Source organism: Fonsecaea nubica (genome assembly GCF_001646965.1).
Source record: "Fonsecaea nubica strain CBS 269.64 chromosome Unknown Scaff126, whole genome shotgun sequence".
Taxonomy (NCBI): Eukaryota; Fungi; Ascomycota; class Eurotiomycetes; order Chaetothyriales; family Herpotrichiellaceae; genus Fonsecaea; species Fonsecaea nubica.
Window position 1 is genome coordinate 46,002 of NW_019173799.1, and position 18,571 is coordinate 64,572.

The 18,571-nt window shown below is 52.3% G+C and overlaps 9 protein-coding genes across 9 annotated transcripts; 5 read left to right on the forward strand and 4 right to left on the reverse strand.

The window, feature by feature from the left end:
- Positions 1 to 264: 264 nt before the first annotated feature.
- Positions 265 to 1,778, reverse strand: AYO20_10926 (hypothetical protein; the record flags this gene model as incomplete). The annotated part of the gene is made up of 4 exons (XM_022649182.1): positions 265 to 837; positions 903 to 937; positions 992 to 1,492; positions 1,541 to 1,778. The coding sequence occupies 4 exons, from the start codon at positions 1,776 to 1,778 to the stop codon at positions 265 to 267; spliced, it is 1,347 nt and encodes a 448-aa protein (XP_022494846.1).
- Positions 1,779 to 2,478: 700 nt separating this feature from the next.
- On the reverse strand, positions 2,479 to 4,146 carry AYO20_10927 (hypothetical protein; the record flags this gene model as incomplete). Its single annotated transcript, XM_022649183.1, has 1 exon — positions 2,479 to 4,146. One exon carries the CDS (start codon positions 4,144 to 4,146, stop codon positions 2,479 to 2,481), a length of 1,668 nt encoding a protein of 555 aa, XP_022494847.1.
- Positions 4,147 to 4,885: 739 nt separating this feature from the next.
- On the reverse strand, positions 4,886 to 6,346 carry AYO20_10928 (hypothetical protein; the record flags this gene model as incomplete). The annotated part of the gene is made up of 1 exon (XM_022649184.1): positions 4,886 to 6,346. The coding sequence occupies one exon, from the start codon at positions 6,344 to 6,346 to the stop codon at positions 4,886 to 4,888; it is 1,461 nt and encodes a 486-aa protein (XP_022494848.1).
- A 647-nt stretch (positions 6,347 to 6,993) lies between these two features.
- Positions 6,994 to 8,040, forward strand: AYO20_10929 (hypothetical protein; the record flags this gene model as incomplete). Its single annotated transcript, XM_022649185.1, has 1 exon — positions 6,994 to 8,040. The coding sequence occupies one exon, from the start codon at positions 6,994 to 6,996 to the stop codon at positions 8,038 to 8,040; it is 1,047 nt and encodes a 348-aa protein (XP_022494849.1).
- A 628-nt stretch (positions 8,041 to 8,668) lies between these two features.
- Positions 8,669 to 9,313, forward strand: AYO20_10930 (hypothetical protein; the record flags this gene model as incomplete). The annotated part of the gene is made up of 1 exon (XM_022649186.1): positions 8,669 to 9,313. One exon carries the CDS (start codon positions 8,669 to 8,671, stop codon positions 9,311 to 9,313), a length of 645 nt encoding a protein of 214 aa, XP_022494850.1.
- Positions 9,314 to 10,597: 1,284 nt separating this feature from the next.
- AYO20_10931 (hypothetical protein) lies at positions 10,598 to 11,800 on the forward strand (the record flags this gene model as incomplete). Its single annotated transcript, XM_022649187.1, has 1 exon — positions 10,598 to 11,800. One exon carries the CDS (start codon positions 10,598 to 10,600, stop codon positions 11,798 to 11,800), a length of 1,203 nt encoding a protein of 400 aa, XP_022494851.1.
- Positions 11,801 to 13,275: 1,475 nt separating this feature from the next.
- On the forward strand, positions 13,276 to 14,685 carry AYO20_10932 (hypothetical protein; the record flags this gene model as incomplete). Its single annotated transcript, XM_022649188.1, has 1 exon — positions 13,276 to 14,685. One exon carries the CDS (start codon positions 13,276 to 13,278, stop codon positions 14,683 to 14,685), a length of 1,410 nt encoding a protein of 469 aa, XP_022494852.1.
- Positions 14,686 to 15,311: 626 nt separating this feature from the next.
- On the reverse strand, positions 15,312 to 16,959 carry AYO20_10933 (hypothetical protein; the record flags this gene model as incomplete). The annotated part of the gene is made up of 3 exons (XM_022649189.1): positions 15,312 to 16,502; positions 16,555 to 16,698; positions 16,759 to 16,959. 3 exons carry the CDS (start codon positions 16,957 to 16,959, stop codon positions 15,312 to 15,314), a joined length of 1,536 nt encoding a protein of 511 aa, XP_022494853.1.
- Positions 16,960 to 17,564: 605 nt separating this feature from the next.
- On the forward strand, positions 17,565 to 18,475 carry AYO20_10934 (hypothetical protein; the record flags this gene model as incomplete). Its single annotated transcript, XM_022649190.1, has 3 exons — positions 17,565 to 17,639; positions 17,696 to 18,126; positions 18,184 to 18,475. 3 exons carry the CDS (start codon positions 17,565 to 17,567, stop codon positions 18,473 to 18,475), a joined length of 798 nt encoding a protein of 265 aa, XP_022494854.1.
- Positions 18,476 to 18,571: the final 96 nt, after the last annotated feature.

The window sequence follows — 18,571 nt, forward strand, 5'->3', positions numbered from 1 at the left end:
TCAGCTGTTTTCATTTCCCTGCATGCTTTCTGCTTGATTGGTTGATTGTCTGATCGATCCGTTTGTCAGTTGGCCAATAAAGTCTCCGGGATGCTATTGTCGAGTTTCAAGCCCCTTCATGTACACATGCATGTGATACCGCGTATGCCCAGCATCGTTGGACGTCTGCGTCAATGACGACCTCATTTGATGGTTCTCAGGACACTCTTGACCGGATATCGTATCGTGCTCAATGTAGATTTGGGTTTGGGTTTGGTACATGATTTAATATGCATGACCCTGGCTCGCCCAGCAATCTCGCAATAGTCCGGCGCGGGGACGAAAGTCGCTCAACGGACCTGCTGGATTAGAGATGTCGTCGTCGGCCTTGACCCCGTCAGCGTCGGCTTGCTGAGACTTGGACTTGGATTTGCCACGCGCTAGGTCTGGGTCGTCGTTGAGCGGCTTGATCGGGACGGCGAAGCTGGGGTCTTCGACGCCATCCATCTCCCCGATCGACTTGACATTGTCGAGTGGCCCGTGGACAACATCCCCCAGATCCTCCTCGTACAGCTTGAAGAACGGGAGGCCCAGCTCGGCGTAGGTTTCCATGGTGATTGGCGTTTCTGGGGGTGGGAGACCCGTGACACTCTCAAAGGCGCTGGCGTTCAGGATCTGGACGTTGAAGGCAACGGTGGCGGTCTTGTGCCACATTTCTGCCGGCCGGTCGTCATATACGATCACTTGCTTGATCTTCCCGCCCGCAGCGAGGCCCATCTCTTTGGTTTCTGGCTTCGCTGTCGGAGGCTCTGCCCAGCCTCCTCCCCTCAATATCTCCATGAGAACAACTGCTCTCCCCTGTCAGGTAGTCAGCACGAAAAGCGATTAGTGATAATGCTGGAAAAGAAGTCACTGGAGCTTACCCATTCGCATAGCCCAGAAGAAGCGATCAGGTGGTCTGGGTATTCGATGTGGTTAGCATGGTTTATTCAAGCTGACGGAGAATTCTTACCATCTAACATCTGTGCACCTCGATAGATAAGTTTCTGAGTCGCAGTCGGCATGCCCATGATTTTGTACATCATTTTCTTAAGGTAGCCGAATGTTGAGTCCAAGGGAACGCAGACGTCGTACTTTTTGCCAGTGAGAAGAGCAACCGACACTCGAATGCTACCAGAGGGTCCCACCACCGCTGGAGTGATCTCAACTTGCAGCCCCCCGTGTACTTCGTGACCAGTGACTTGTGCTTCGACCGTATATCCCTCACCTGGTCGCGTGGCCACGAATTGCTTGACTACTCCATTGCCAGACGCGATGCCGTCCAGCCAGCGCTGACCCGGGACGGTCACATAATCCTGAATAAGTTTTCCCTGAGCTCTTCGGAGCTGGCGACGTGCTTTGGTAGAAGCGTCTTCGGCAGCAGTTTCTCCAGAGATGGCGTTGACGCAGCCGACGTACACCTTGACGGCAAAGGGCGAGTTGGCAGTGAAGCTGATCCACATTGCTTCGCGTTCTGGGAGACAAGTCAGCTTTGATAGAGGCGCAAGTGGAAAGTACATACGGTACATGGGCAAGAAAACTCCGCCTTTCGCGACCATTTCAGGGGAAAGGGAATCCGCGTAGTCTTGAACCTTGTAGAGAGGAAAGTTACCCAGGTCTGGAGGCAGTTGAGATGTGTCAGAGTTGTCCGGAACTCTGACCGTGCGCTTGAAGCAGACATTGATCTTTTCATGTCCGGTACGACGACGGACGCGGACGGCATCGTCGCGGAGTTGACAGTCGTACAAGTACCCCGTCATCGCGTCGGACAAATTTGGTACAGACAGGTGTGTCAGCGATGGCAGGAGAAGATCTGTTCGAGAGCAAGTCGTTTGACCGCGGCCTGATAATGGTGAGGTGAACGTGATGATAAGGACGAGGATAAATTGAAAGGGGGATGAACGTTAGAGAGTAGAGTTGTGTTGTTCGGCATTCAAGGATCGCGCTTCGTCCGCGAGAGGTTGAAGGAGGAGAGAGGGGAAAAAAGCGAAGATGAAAGATGAAGACAGGATGAAGTGAGACTGAAGATGAAAATGAAAGATTCGACATGAGTTGATGAAGAAAGGTGCGGCAACTGCTTCCTGATACGATTGCTCGATGCTTCTACCGCCATATTGAAGGCTCTCTAGATTCTCTCACCGTCTCTTTGAACATTCCGTCCACCGCTGTATCCATCTATTGTCGTCTGTACAATGCCATATACCCATCTGGGTCTTTCGTTCCATACCAGGCAAAGGTAGTCCATCCGAGGTTCCATTTGAAGTTGCTCTGAGGGTTCTTCGCTGCTGATAGGGGTCGGTCTGGCTTCAATAGCAATAAGGATTGCTTTTAGTAGGTCCAGGGTGCATCTTGCAGATACTGAACCGAGATCCGTGGCGTTGACCTCTCCTCGATATCAGGTCGATCGCTGGTAGATGTATTGGACCGGAAACGCACTGGTTGCCCAGAGACAGACCCTGTCTACAATCTTGCTTTCACAGTGCCTTCAACCTCCTGAGCATCCCTCTTCGCCCACTCCTTCATCAATTTGCGCACAATCTTGCCGCTGGCCAACTTGGGCACTTCATCGATGAATTTGACGCCACCTGCCAATCGTTTGTGCCGAGCCACTTTGCTTGCCACAAAAGCCTTGATATCCTCCTCGGTCGTCTTGCCCTTGGCGCGTTCTTGTAGAACCACATAGGCTCGTGGTAGCTCTTCGCCGTGGACAGTGATGCCCACGGCGGCGGCATCGGCGACATCTTCATGCTCGAGCAGGACAGCCTCTAGTTCAGCAGGTGCCACTTGTAAGCCGTTGACCTTGATGAGTTCCTTCTTCCTGTCGACGATCCACCACTTTTTGTCCTTGCAGACAGCCACATCGCCAGTCTTGAACCAGCCGTCCTCTGTCTTACTCTCTTTGGTGGCTTGTTCGTTTCTCCAATAGCCAAGTAGCATCTGTGGTCCCCTCAGCCAGAGCTCACCTGGTTCGCCTTCCGCCGTCACTTCGTTTCCTTCCTCGTCCATGAGCTTCGCCTCGGTGTTCGGTAGCAGATATCCGATCGAGCCCGTCAGATCTTTTGTCATGCCTGGCATCATGATGCCGGCACATGTTGTCTCGGTCATACCCCAGCCCTGAACGACGACAACATTAAATCTCGTCATGATCTCATTTTGCAAATCACTCTTGAGCGGTGCCGCGCCGCAAAGAAACTGTTTGAGGCTGCTGAGGTCGTATTTGGCCGTTTCAGGTCGTTTGCTCAACATGACAAGTACCGGTGGTACCAGCTGGAGTGTTGTGATTCGATATTTTTGAATGTACCTTAGGAAATCTTCGTACACAAACTTAGGCATGACATAGACGGGGACTTGAAGTCGGCATGCGATGTTGATGGTCCACAGCTGCGAGTAGGCGTGATACAAGGGAAGAAATGCAAGCCAGCGCTCAGGACCGGGATTTTGTTCAGAGTACTGAGTGCCCTCGTATTTGTTGAAGATGGTTTGCGCCGCGTTCGAAATGAGGTTACGATGCGTGATGCACACACCCTTGGGCAGGCCAGTGGTCCCGCTCGAAAAATTGATGGCGGCAACAGTTTGCAGGGCAGCCTCCCCCTCAAGAGGATCCCATCTCCAAGACTCAGCTTCCGATTCTGAAGCGACCATAGACCGCCAATCCTTGATACCTTTCGTGACTGGGAACTCAGTGTCAGAGAAGAGAAAAAGCCTCTCTGATGGAATATTGGCTTGTTTGGCCGCAGCTACACCGGTATCGAGCAAGGACGGATGGATGAGCACAATCGCCGCTTCAATTGCCTTCATCTGATGGGCGACCTCATTGACTGTATAGATGGGATTGGCGCCAGTAAAGAACCGCTTGGACCCAGCCGCGGCGAGATACGCCATCGGGACATAGAGATGGTTCGGCGTGAAGACCATGACTGCTTGTTGCTGTTTGACGCCCAGTCGGTCCAGCCCAACCGCAAATCTCTTGACCCATGATAGCATCTGGGCCGGCGAGAGACTGTTGGAGGGATTCTCAGCATCCATCCATAGTGGCTTGTTGGATGGCGTCTTCTCCGGGGGAAAGACGTAGGAGAGAATGTTGCATTTTGGAATATCCAGGGGAGGGTAAGGGCTCGCGTAGGGCATTTTTGCGGCACCGATTCTGGAGTTCAAGTAGATCAGCTAGAGAGGCCGACTGTAGAGCTATAGAGTCGAGGGAAGGAAATCTTGGGAAGAATATCAATTGTCAAGGGGGCGGCATCCAACATAAAGCCGACTCCGCGCCGTGCAAGTGGGCGGGCTGGAGATAGACATTTAGGACCGCCCCCGAAAGCTGGGGACGTTGTAGGCATTCTGGAGGCCGCACAACGATTTCCAGGCCGCACATCGATTTCCGTGGCATATAACCTCGGTCGAACCTGGATGGAGATGGGGTCGCAATGTGGAGGTTGGAAGCTTAATGGGAGCATCGGGCGCTTGGCCGGGAAAGGACGGCAGCGCAGAGGGCGCAGTTTGATTAATGAATCGTCTGTTCGGAGAAGTCAGTGGTTCATTGTCCGAGGTTTGCTGTGTTTCATAAGCGTCGAAGGAGTAGTGAAGGCCAGAGCGGTCGAAGCCATGGCAGGTAAGCTTGCACGAGTCGTGGATGTGCGTCTCTGAGGATTTCCGATGAGTCTTGGTGCCGAGTACCTTTTGTACTTGTAGGCGGAGTGGAGGTGGAGAAGGAGACGGACACGACGGACACGAGGAGATGCGGGCAGCTGCAGCATCGCGTCATACGCTCTTGTTGCTTGGCCATCACGTGTCTGCAGCCTTGGGTCACCTACGAGGTACTCATATATCAGGTCAACAGTCGCAAATCACCCCTTGTATTCTATGCTAGTCCTCACAGTGGTCCTAAAGCGTTCAAATCGCTGGTGAGAGTTTGCAACAAGGTGTGCAGATACGTGTCGAGGTAGGTAAAGCGGCTGCACAACTGTACAAGCTCGTCTTCCCGGTACGCGTTGCCCGAGTCCCAGTGAGCCGGATGCTCTGCCTTCTGGATCTCGGTGAGAAACCATCCTCGAGTATTTCCATCACAACACATGGTGCCAACAAGAAGCACCCACAGGTGGACCTCTCCATATCCAACCCAATCCTCGCTTCTCATTGCTTCAAGTCGACACTTCAGTTTCGAGGCGAGGACTCTGCATGTTCGACGGCGACCCGTCACGGTCATCACCATGAATAGCCATGCGATCAAGACAATCCTAACCGCGTCCACTTTACCATCATCAGTCTCGAGTTCCAGAAGTCGGTGCCTGAGTGCACTTGTTCGGAGAAGGAGCCAATGAAGGGTTGACTTAGATCCAGCAGGATTATTTGGGTTTGAAGCTTGTGTTCCAGATTGATGCTGCATGGCATTCACCACCGCACCCAAATCCAGGAGCACTTGATACATTTGGGCTGGCAGAATCCTAAAGTGGCGTGGTTCCTGAAACCATTTCGCTGTGGAATCAGTCTGGTCACTGATAATTTCCTCGTGGACCAGTTCTAGGTCGCCCGGGTCGAAGCAAGAAGCAGGAAACACTGGCTTCTGAAGGAGCTCCGCTGCTAGGTAGCCATCCCCAATCACGATCCATTCGCGCAGTGAAGGGTCAATTCGTTCAATGCCCCCTAAATGCGAAAGAAGACTTTTGACTGCCGTGAGATGGATGAGAGCCGACTGAAGTTCATATCGGTAGAAATCTGTCACCGCCATTTGATGAATGTCGAATATAAGCCTCTGGTCAATTGGAGGCGAAGACCTGAGATGCTGTCGAATGGCGACGATGGCTTTAGTTGCCATTTGACTCGTGGTCTCATCTCGGTGCATCAGCTCAAAGTACTGCATTTGGCTGGCCATGGAAGCCAACAAGGTATAGAAATGTACCTCGTTCTCAAGACATCCCTTAACCAATGGGAAGACGTCCTTCTGAAAGGTATAGGTGCGATCATTCTGCACTTCCGAATGCCACGTCCTAGGATGAGAAACATGGACGAAATACTGCAGCAGAGTATGGGCCTTGCGATCCACATTGACCACGGTCGATACAAAGGGGTCGATGATGTGCGATTCGTCTGCAGGCACACGAGGAATGGTTTGTATCTCAGGTCTCTTGCTGGTCCCAGCTTTGATACCCGGGTTGACTTGGATGAATGGCAATTGCTCACTCTTGTGGATTTTGGAATGAAGCGACAGTCGCCGGCGATGCATGCTGCCGATCTGGACATGACGGTGGATCAATCGTCTCTCCTGATCACTGCTTCTGGAGAGTGACTGGGATTTGGGATCCTTGACCACGAATAGGTATCGGGACTCACCCATGTTGATCTCCGCCTGTGTCAGGGTCCACGAGACTCTTTACCCGCTCGTATAGAAAGTGACTGGACGAGGGAGTAGCCGAAGAATTGGTGGTTGATCATGATAATAGTGGTGGCAGTGGCCTGTTCTTCATTTTTCTATCAGCTTGTAAAGCGGCAGCTTCCTTGTACCCGAGTAAAGCAGCAGCTGCTGTGACCAGACCAGAGGGTGAATCGTGCAAGACACGATGAAAGGGCCAAGCACCTACGAGTACGCTGGGCTGCTCTTAAGCTTAACTAGAGTTCCAAGCTTAACCAGGGGGCACCAGGCTAAGCCGCCTACAAGTCGTGCACCTAGGCCAACTCAAGTGACCAACCTCTATATTACTTGCAGGTCTAGATTCTCGGGGAAGCACCCACAGGCCACCTCTCTGCCCCCTCACTCAAGTGCCACTTAGGCACGCAGAGAGTATGAGAGTAGTATGGATTTAAATGTGCGAGTCCTCAACCTAAACCTGGACCAACCAACCTCCCCTGTCGTCCCTCGCCCACCTCAATGATGAATGGATGGTATAAGACCCGCTGCTTCTGTGCCGTGAAGCCTGTGACGCACTGCGCAGCGTGCACCGAGTGATAAGATGGCGATGCACTTCCTACAGTGTCGGAGAACCCATGTTCCTCCAGAATCACGGCTCAACACAAGTTGAACCCTCGGCGTATCTCTCAATGGCGGCAGTGACTTCACTCTCAGCTACGAAACCTCTTCCTCCTACCGTGGGTGCCATCCAAGGCTCGATCCCCCAGTCCATGCTGGGCTGGCTGCGCCAGACCCCGAGTGAAACTCCGATCGAAGAGATCCGTCGTCGCTTGTTTGAGGATGAGTATGTCTTTGTGAAAGGACTTCTACCGCGCGACGATGTATTGAAGATGCGAGAACACTATTTTGGCCAATTCAAGTCTTTGAGATTACTGAAGCCTGACACAGAGCCAGTCGACGGTATCTACAACATGGCCGAAGATATCTCGCTGCACAATGGAATCGGTGGTGGAGGTCCAGCAGGCCACGACGAATTGGACCAGCTTGTGAAAGCTCATGTCCAACAACCGTACCTAGACTTTGTGGCGCACCCGAAGTTGCGCGCGATGGTCCGCAATATCATGGACTGGGAGGAGGAGGTCCTCGTCAAAAGAACTATGCTTCGACATAATATCCCGGGAGGTCAAAGCACTGGCGTTCATTACGATAAGCTCTTCCTTCGCGGAGGCCACGCGTTCTTCCTAACGGCGTGGGTACCCATCGGGGATATCACTGCCACAGGAGGTGGGCTTGTCTATCTCGAAGACAGCACCAATCTCGGCAAGGCCATTGAGGATGATTTTGAGGTACGCGCCAAAGACTTCACTGTGGAGGAGAAGATATCAGCGTTCAATCGCAATATGTCTGCCACTGGCGTCCTGTCGCTGAATCCAATGGTTTTCCAACAAGACAATGAGCACCTGGCCAGGAAGACGAAGTACCATTGGCTTGTTGCCGATTTCGAGGCAGGTGATGTAGTCTTTCATCTGCCATACACCATTCACACCGCGGCTGCTAACGACGACCCTACTGGCCGCATCCGCTTGAGCACTGATCTCCGCTTCTATGACAAGAAAGATGTTGAGGCGAGCACAACCGACGAACGTTGGCACAAATATTGGACTCCAGATGATGGGCTTTGAGTGGTTGTGAGCATAGACAGCATGGCAGCATGAGATTGAGCCGTAGCCAACACCGTGGCGTCAGGAATAGGTACTTAGTGAGCTTCCTAGCAACATGTCACATATTCCAGCTCATTGTCTTCCCACTGTCTCGTAATCTCTGCTCACATTGTCTCGGATGCTTCCCAGTACTGTACCAAAGTATTCATAGCAGCGAATTTGCGCACTCGAAGCTTCTCAGGTTTCCGTACCTAGCAATGTCCTTGTGGCACTGCTCCAGATAAGAATACGAGATTTGGGAGATCGTGTGGCGGAGCATTTTCGTCGTAACGTGAGTCTACAAGGCTTGGACGATCGTTGAACTTGGCCGAATCGCCACTCCAGTAGTTGCACGTTCACCAGACTTAAGGCCCGTTGGGGTCCCTCTCCAAGATCTTCATCGACGCTGCCACCATACTGGGTCGATCACTCTTTCACAGCCATGATACTTCGCCTTGCTGGCCCTACGTGAACTTCCCTTGCCGTCGGACACCCTCTAGCATAAAAGCCCGGATCCCACTACCCGAGTACCCTATTTCCTATCTCCCAAGATGCAAAGACATTGACTTTGGCGGATCAATTTGAAAATAGTTATACAAGTACACCGAAAATGAAGAATCCTTTCAAGAGACATCAGGAACAGGATGGCCTGGGGTCAGATCTTGCGCCAGACGAGGATGTCAACGACCACAGTTTCCAATCGCAGCCTGGCTCGGAATCTCGCACCATGTACGTCGAGTACGCGGATTATTGGAATCAACATACGAGAATCAATGTTCTGGACAGAGACAAAACAACCGCCATTTACACGGTGGACGCAAGATACCGGAAACCGCAGATGAGGATACACTCCAACACCACCAACGCCGAAGTGGCCACCGTCGACTTCCACTCATTGACCACGCGGATGGACCTGAGATTCCGTGGGCAGCCACTCACACTGGAATCGTCCGGGTTCATGGCGACCCAGCACTGGTGGGCGTCCCCCGAGCTTGGTGGGGAAAAGATGACCTGGAAACCCCGGTCGAAGCTTGACGACTTGAACATTGTGCTCTTGGACGGTCAGGGCATGGCCATTGCCAGATACAAGCCGAACTACAAGAGTATGAAGCGGGGTGGCAGCCTGGAAATGCTTGCTCCATGCTGGAGAAGCGAAGCGCTGATGGAGGAGGTCATTGTCATGCTTCTGGCGGTGGTACATTACAAAGAGAGCCAGAGGATGTCTGCAACCTTGACAGCAACAGCCTCAGCTTAAGAGAAGAGGTCTGTGCCGAGTTAGTCACAGACATCTGAAAAGCACAGCGATTAAGGCGGGCTGTCATAGAGCTCTGAGACAACTCAAGAGATACTTATGGAAGTGGAACGTTTTATCGCCCCATATTGTCTACGATGCAGTCGGTCATGTAGAGAGACTCATACCTAGAAGTCTGAACGAGAGCAATTTCACAAAAGATTGGGACACGCATCTTGCGCTGCCTCGTATCCAGACGAAGGATAAACCGAGACGGCGCCGACGACGATGACGTAGTGGTGCGGAATGTGGTGGTAGCGGTTGATTGTCCGACATGCTCCAAGCTCCCAGACCAGTTTCTTTACCTAATCACCTGCCCCGACATGGGCTCCGCCTGGAAGGGTCCAGGGGCTGATGAAGGCTTACTACACGAATCGGCTACACTCATGCCCAGACGCCGGCACAGCGGCCGCTCATCCTGTCGATTTTCAACATGGAAGGTAGAGGCAGAAGATACAACTTCGGGCACATCATCACCTACACTTTATCTGCGTCTACAGTACTCGTACAGATGTCCAGGAATCGGTGCAAAGTGGTAATTTTCAGGGACACTCGAGTCCATTCCTAATTTGTCCCTGCGTCTCTCCAGAGCTGCTGGTTACTACAAGACTGAAACGGGGCTCTGCTCCTCAATAATGGCACAAACTAATATACAATGGCGAGTCCACAAACGCCCTAGTCGACACAACGCCTCGTCCTGGCTCAATTGCCTCCTCTTGTCCCACAACCAGCGTCCTCTCCCATCACCCGGTGAGTCAACCACAATGCCTAATCCTTTGATGTATGGCTGAAATCAAAGCCGTTTTGGGAGTGTGTGTCTCGAACGGGTAAACAATGACGTTGATGCGGACTGGCTACCGGCAAGAGAAGGGCAAGATGGGAATCCCAAGCGGAAGCCCCGGCGGACAGATCTGCAGGGGGTCGTCGAACACCAGAGGCCAACAGCACGAATAGAAAGCGTGTGATGTGGATCATGGGCCCGATGTTCCGCGCCAAAGGCTCAAATTTTCTGCCGCAAATCCCATGACTTATATAATGCCGTTGGCTGAGTCAACGTACGATGTCCGCTCCCCAATTCAGGGATACGTGCTTCTTAAATGGAGGGTGTCCCTCTTACTCCGTCCGAGGCGTACTCTGTCTTTCCGATCATCAGGAGGGTGTTTTAGGGTACAGGTGAAGGAGGACATACGAAGCGTCGAAGCGAGCAAAAAGAAACGAAAGCGAAATCACACTACTCCTTAGGCCTCGATGGAGAAAGAGGAGTCAGACGCTCGTCCCACAACGGGGGGCGTGAGTTGGCGCGACAACAATGACGGGCTGCCAGTAGTTGATCCCGAGAAAGAAATTCTGGCAGAACAGGAGCGCGCAGAACAACCAGATTCCAGCGATACTCCAGACAGCGGTACAACCCTGGAACATCCCAGCGTTGGATTGGAAGAAAAACCCGACTTAGAGCTGCCACCCGCCGCCGACAGCGATACGCCGGCCAGGCCGACGCGACCTGAACTTCACGACAGAGCTACTACATATGCTTCATCCTCTCGCACTCTCCCGCGCCTGAAGCGCAAAGAGACGAGGATGATGCAAAAGGAGGCGCACCCGATGCAGCACTTGGGCATCACGCTTGGGCTGCCGGCAATTTTGATCTTCGATATCGTCGTCCCTTGCATCATCTACTATACATGGTACAACTCACACAAACACCGGTGGGAGCGGGAATGCCGCGAGCAGTTCAACAGCACGCCGGGAGAGTGTCCGCTTCCAAAACCAGAATATGACGAAAACATTTTGGGATACGCCATTATTTCCTTCGGTGTCGGTGAACTTTGGATCTTGATTGCACGGGTTTACAGGTTGTTTGTCCACACTGCAGATTGCGCACCTCTATTGTCGAGGAGTAAATGGGAGCTGGATGCTACGTCGTGGGTGTATGGGGTCGCCATGATCCTGGCCCTGATCCCCTTCGTGGTCGGCAGCTCTTTGGTTCTGCCCCATCTCTATCTCTACTCTCCGACCTTCATCATGGGATTTCTGGGCATCTTGATGCTCCTCACCGAGATCCTCCCCATCAATATCCCCATTGGGATCAACTCGCAGCCTCGAGGTACCAAGCTGCGTCCGTTCATTTACTATGCCGCCGAAGATTTCATTGCCGTCGACGGCCTCCAGGACCGGGAGTTCCGCGTCCGCTATAACGACCGATACGAGAACAACAAAGCCTTTCGCAACCTGTTTCGCTACCTGACGTGGTGGTGGTTACTGGGCGTGTGCACGTACATCGGCTGCGTGTCCGCCGTCATCTGGACCCTGGAGTTCCACTACGCCTTTGGACTTTCGTTGGGTGTTCTTTTTGCATACATCGCCATTTGGGCAGCTGTATCTTATGTGTGGGTTAGGATTGAGATTGAAAGGGAGCACAAAGCCTTTGAGGAGGGCAAGTGCGAGGCCTAGAAGCCCGTCCACGGAAGAGGAAAACAAGGAATAAAACTTCGATAGAAACTGTGTACCCGAGTACAAGAATACCTACCTGTAATCAATGATAATGATAATAGCGATGGAGGATGGGCGATTTGCACACCTCAAGACAAGAAGCACAAAATGCCTCATCCGGAAGAATCCATATCTGCTTGTCCTCAAGATCAAATCGTGGTGGAGCTCCCCTTTATTTCCGGGGCGGATTCACCAAAGGTCTGCTAGGCATATTCTAGGGGCACTGGGACCAAGTAAACCCGCCTCGCCCGCCCCTCTCCCTAAACTCCCACTAGGCCTGATAGACTCTCCACTGGGCCCCCAATAATGTCAGGGCCCGAAGCGATCCGGCGCCGTGTGGTACTGCTAGTCTTAGTGCAGGTGACATTTGACACGTACATATTGTAAATAATTTTGCCGACTTCATTGATAGATACGAGTCCTACTGCCTCGCAGAGCTCCCCAATTCACCACCACTTCCGTTTACCGCCGCGCCTGGTATGCGCAAATGGACTTGTCCTGTCTGCGGATAACTTATGGAGCGGGCGCAAGGACAAGAATCCAGCGCTTTTCCTACGACCTCTAACTCAGTCATCGCTGTTCAGCCTCACAATAGTTCAGAAGTGCCGCCACGGAGCCAACGTGATTCCACAGCCCTTCTCTCTGAATGCTCGAGATCAGGCTGGAGTATGATCTAGAACAAAAAGGATTCTTGCCATGAAAGGACTGCTCGTACCAGGATAGGGTCTGTTGATGCAAACGCTCCTCGACCCGCGGCCAAAGCCAAAAGGGAGATCTTGCTTACCTTCTGAAGTCTAGGATCTACAACGACTTCTAGCACCCGAATGGGAGGTGGAGGAGGCTTCAAATAGAAGGAGTGTCTTCGACAATATGTGCCAGACGAGCTGTAGGTGCGCGGCCTCTGGACGTAACGGTGCAGTGTACAGACTTGGCACCCACTGATACACCTGGCAACATCCCCCCGAACACGATCTCATTCAAACAGGGCCGAGAGGATATACTTCAATCAGAAAGGCCTCGGCCGAGATGTTATGACCGCTTGAAAGAGGCGTACACAAGTTACGTAGCCTGGTCGACGTTGTGAGGTATACTACAGGGTCGACCAGCGCTCTCAACAACTGACACCAGGATGATTCTAGGAGCCGAGAAGACAACGACCTAATCCATTCACACCTTCGACGGTAGGTAAATATGTTTCAACATGGAAACGGAGGCGATTTCGACTTGACTTCAGGCTCGCACCTCCCTCTGCTACCAGCCAGGCGAACAATCAGTGGAAAGTGCTCGGCCCGTCATCTGCGACTCTTCTACATGTCTTTTTCAGCATCCCTCTTTGCCTTTACACCCAATTTCACGTCGCAGCGATAGACGTTGTATTCTCAGATACAATATTTTCATCAAATATCCCTCGTTTGTCCCTCACCGCGACTTGCGCCATGGCCCACACCCTCCCTGCGGAATTGATGCGCCAGGTGTTTCGTTGCCTCAAGGCTGACCATTGCGCGAACCCCTCCCCAACTTTGCCCCAGACGCTCGGTGTCTGCAAGCTCTGGCGTCAAATAGGTTCCGAGGTGCTCTATACCGACATCTCGGTTACAGAATTCAAGCTCGCAAAGTTGGCAGAGTCCTCGCCTTCCGGCCGGATGCTGACTCGGACGCTCTCTATCAATATTTCCTGCAACGACCTCAAATATGCGGAACCATGCCACGAGGCTCTCAATGTAGCATCCATCGACTTGCAGCTCAACGACGATGCGTGGACAGCGATTCACACCATACCTCGGATCGTGCAGGACATGGTACAGCTGGAGAGTTTCAGTCTGGTGATCCCGACCTATCCACCACAGAATAAGACCAGATGCAGAGCTGTGCACAGTGCAATTCCATATATCCTCAACGCCTTGCCAAATTCGGTAAAACACTTGGAAATCGATACTATCGATGCCTGCTTTCAATATTGCCCACCACTCCAGCCGCATTTCTGTCCTTTGTTGAGGGAACGCATGCCGTCGTTATTCAACTTGCGTCTTAGGCTTCCCAGACTCTGTGGACAGCTTTTTCAAAGGTGCTACTTCGAACACTTTCACGACCCAAAAGACGCGTCTAGGCGGGGTATAATGGAATGCACTGTACTTATCAATACTGTGAATTCTGATGTTGAAGGCATTGATTTTCGCGAATATCTAACACTTGGGCGCTCTGAAGGCCTGGCAAATGACTGTCTGCTGGTGCTGGTCCAGACGGCCCAATCTGCCATTTACAATGGTAGATGTCAGGAACCGCCGCGACTCTCATTCTTTACACGACGTCGTGGAGCCTCAGAAGGCGCCATGTTTTCCGCCTTCAATGAACTGGCCGTGATACCAACCGTCAAGACGCTGAGATATCCATACCGGGAAATGCCAGACCAGGATGGCGCTTTCTTACGTTACCGCGAACCGGATGGCTCGCAGGGGGAAGCTTGGGGGCCATGGAACGCTCTAACTGATCTGTTCGAGGGCCAAGTCTGGGTCGAGACCATGGAAGGATACAGGGTCCCCAGTGTCTACTTGAAACAGAATCTGCGGTTCAAGCAGTCTGTGGCCAAGAGCACACTTTTGCTCAAAAGAAGGCGGACCGGGGCTGCAACCAAAGGAACATTATTTGTTAAGGAGAAAGCTGAAGGTCGTCTGCTTCTACGAGTGCAGGAGACTTCCCGCTTCCAGCCGCACATTGTGAGACGGGAGTCTACGAGGAAAGAATTGGACAAGGCGACGAACGCAGATATGTCCAATCCCGATCCCGACGAGGGTGACAATGAGGATCTCAGAGATCTTGTAACGCTGGCTCCTGAAGACGAAGCATAAGGTTGAGACGGATGGTGGGCGAAACAGGATGGAGCACTGGGAGTTGACGATAAGGGCCAGAATGACAAGATGGAGAGGAAGTTGGAAGATAGAAGACAGAAGGACCGACGAAGGATGACATGTAAAACGACTGACAGACCCGATAGCCCATTAGAGAGCATACCAGCAATAGCCAAATACAAGTACCATGTCTCTCCTTGATCCTCTGAAGAAGCGATGGTCCAGAAGGGAGCTTACGTCAATCCACTCGCTCAGTCTACCCAGTCGGTGAACAGCAGAGATACAGTAGACAAGCGGCCGAGGCTGAATGAAACACAGAGAGTGAAAAGACGCAAGGAACGACATTGATTCAGGACCAGTGGGTATCTCTATTTCTCTCTCTCAACGACGATCCTGATAAGGCTGCCAGCCTTTTACAAAGCGAGACACGTAAGATTTGATTTGATTATATTGAAACAAAAAGTGCGGGTCGTTCCTTTTTCGACGCGAGCACGTACACAGATGCGCGCGCGGCGAGTTCAAAGTTTCAGAGTCGTAAATACCTACTACACCTACCCATCCAACAGCGTCACCACCACCACCATCAACGTATCTCTCCTTCATCCGGCCTGCTCAAAGCTCAAAGGTCAGACCTTGGTTGTCTTAACCACCCTGGTGTCGATCCCGTGGCCCCAGCCAAAGAACCGACAGTCCTCGCCGTACCAGCAGCCCGAATCGTCTGGCTTGTTCTGAGGACATCGGTGTCCGTAGATGCACTCAGGGTCGGTGCAGTCCAACTTGTAATAACAAGGAGTCATGCGGGCGACTTCTCGCAACACGTTACGCTCGCCCTTGGATAGGGGATAAGTGTGGGAGTGGGAACAGTTGTTAGTGGTGCAATACGAGGCACCCTGCAGGTAGAATATGTTGCAAAGCTTAAGCTTTTTAATCCGCTGGATTTCGTGATTGGGGATCGAGGAATCGACTTTGTCGATACGCTGGCCATGCCGGTTTCTCTCAATCGTCTTGGCCACAGGCTTTGCGACAACAGCGTCAGGACTTTTCATCGAAGTTGGAGTCGAGGTCCGGGTGGTGCTGGGCGCTTTGGAAACCGGCGCCGAAGGTTGGGCGGTCAGCGAGGCCCACGTCAAGGCGGGTGTGCTTGAACTTGAGGTAGATCCGTTCGTACCATTCGACTCGACACGCGAAAGAGCCGGTAGTGTTGCCGTGACTGCTTGTAGTGGTCCTTTGGCTATCCCGCCTGTGACAGCTAGCTTTGTGACGCGGAAGACATTGTCGAATTTCGTAGTCTTGAAGTTGTCCCTCAGAGTAGCAATTTCCTTTTCAAACGGGATGCCCTCCAGCAAGGTGATATGACTAAGTACAGTGGCGTCTTTTATCGTGTCTTCAAGTACCTTCGTATAACGGCTGTCACCGGAGCATCCAAGAATGACTTGGTGACAATGGCAATCATAGAGGTTGGTCCTGAACTGGTCCAGAACCTTCTCTTTGGTGCTGTCGATTCGAGTTCCAGCGTCGATAAAGTCAAAGGACAATTGAGTGCTGTTCATGCCGCGCACAAAGTCGTCCAGTAAGGATGGGCGTTCGATGATTTTCAACTTGGTCAAGGTCTCGGACAATGTTTTAACATTGGCATAAATTCGTACCAGGATCTTTGGAGAGTCGAGATGGTGTAGATGCTCTGCAGCGAATGCCGTCGTGGCTTCAAAAATCATGTTTGCCGCCTCTTTGCCGCCCTTTTCTCCTTGAGACAATAACTCTTTTTTGAAAACCATACTATCGCCATCGAGGAGGACCGTGATGAAAGGGTTACGATCCTGAAAGAAGAGTCAGTCACCAAAGTCCACGGCTTGGTATTGGGCACCGCACCATAATTGCCTTGACCTGCATCAGCTGTTCGCGAAGGGTGGTTTCTCGCTGGTGGCCCTCTCTGTTATATTGGGCTTCTCTGCTGGTCTCAAGCTGCAATCGATCGAGCTGAATCTGAGTACTGTCAAGCTGATACAAAAGTTCCTAATATTTGTCATTAGCCACGACTGCATATGTGGTTCCTAGGTGTGTGGGTGTGTATACCTCAATCAACTGGTTTCTCTCCTCTTCAAAGCTTCGTAGTCGTTTATTTCGTTCGCGGAAGGACAACGGGTTTGTGACAGCACTACTCATATCGCCAATGGGACGACTAGATCTTAACGAACCATTCCGGGAGCTGTAATCTGGGCTGGAATTGAGCAGGGGATGGTCGAAGGTCGGTGAAAACGGATCGTAACGCGCCATGTCGGGCATTTGAGTGGGAGTCGGAAACGTTTTGGACCAAAATGGTTGGGGGGTCAGTGTGGTGTAAATGTGAGGTGGGACGAGAGGATTGAAGGAGAGAAAGAGGTGAGAAGGAGAGGGAGTTTTAAGTCGTGCGACTTGTGCTGTTGTGTTTGTTGGCGGTGAATGCGAAGCAAAGAACCTGCATGGCCAAATGCGAAGAGGCGCACGTCAAACCGTCAAACCAGACACTACAGGCGCATGGGCGACCTTTTTTTTCCTGGGGCGACGCGTTGGTGGACATGGCGGGCATGTGCAGTGGGCAAGAGTGGGCACTCTAGGCTGCCCCAAGCCGGCGGCATGAGCCCTGAATGGCCACAGGGGTGCTGCAGCTGCTTTTGGCGTGACCAGGCGCTTAGGAAGGTTTAGTCAGTTAGCGCGGCGGCTGCATGACTTGTCGACTGGCGTGTAGCCGCCACTAGAGGAACAAGATGAACAAGCTCACTTTGCCCCGATTGAGCCCAATGGCAAAAATACAACTGTGTCTCTTTTCTTAGCCACCGGCCGTCTCTGCAACCACATTTCCACCCCTTGTTGGAACAAACTCCCCTCTGCATATCGCTACAATGGGTCGCTTCTTAGATCTCGCTCTCCTAGTCTTTGGCTTCCAGGCTGCAGGCATCTTCGCCCAAGCAGACGTGGTACGCTTTCTAGCTGCGCCCTGATCACGAACCCACTACTAACACGTTATTCTTAGGAAGTGGAAGAGGAGATCGAAAATCCCTCTCAGTCTCCCGCTCTTGCCGTCTCGGTCGAAGCAACTTTCCCTGATGCGGAAATCTTCGGCATCAAGATCACCAATGGCAAACCCTACGAATCGCGCCTCGCTTTTCTGAACGAAGAGCCCGAGCCTGTCACGGTTCAATTCGTTGGTGGGAGTCTGTGGACCTTTGACGGCACGAATCCTCGCATTGTTCGAAACCTCACCACCGCTCAATATGCCGTTGATATTCCGCCGGGAGAAAAGCAGGTTCTGCCATACCGTTTCCAGACGAACCTCCACCCACAAGATCTAAGACTCAACTTGGCTGCCGTGATTAGTTCGCAGAACGCGTTCTACACTCTGCAGGCATTCAATGGCACTGTGACTGTGGTCGAGCCGGACGCGAGCATCTTCGATCCACAACTGTGAGCAGTCCCCCTTTTTACGCTTTGGTTAGATCTTTACTAATTTTTGTTGACCAGTCTCTTCCTGTACTTCTTCCTCCTCGCCTGTGCCGTTGGCGTTGGTTACTTCTTCTACACCATCTGGATCGTCCCTTACTTTCCCAAGAAGCGCAAGGCCGTTAAGGGCGGCAAGAGGAGCGAAGTGACCAAGAAGGTTGACAGCGGAGTCACATCGGATTCGGATGGCCCGGCTGTTGCGACTGGCAAGTCCTACAATGAGGAATGGATCCCAAGCCACCATATCCAGCGGCCGGAGGCACGGAGGGTCAAAAGTGGTGGGAGACCAAAAAGCCGCGGGAAGGCGGAGTAAAAGTCGCGCTCGCTCACAGAAGCCTGGGTCTCACCTCTGTTACTCGAGGGTGCAGATCTTAAGCAGCTAGACTTCGATGAGGTATAACACTCGAAG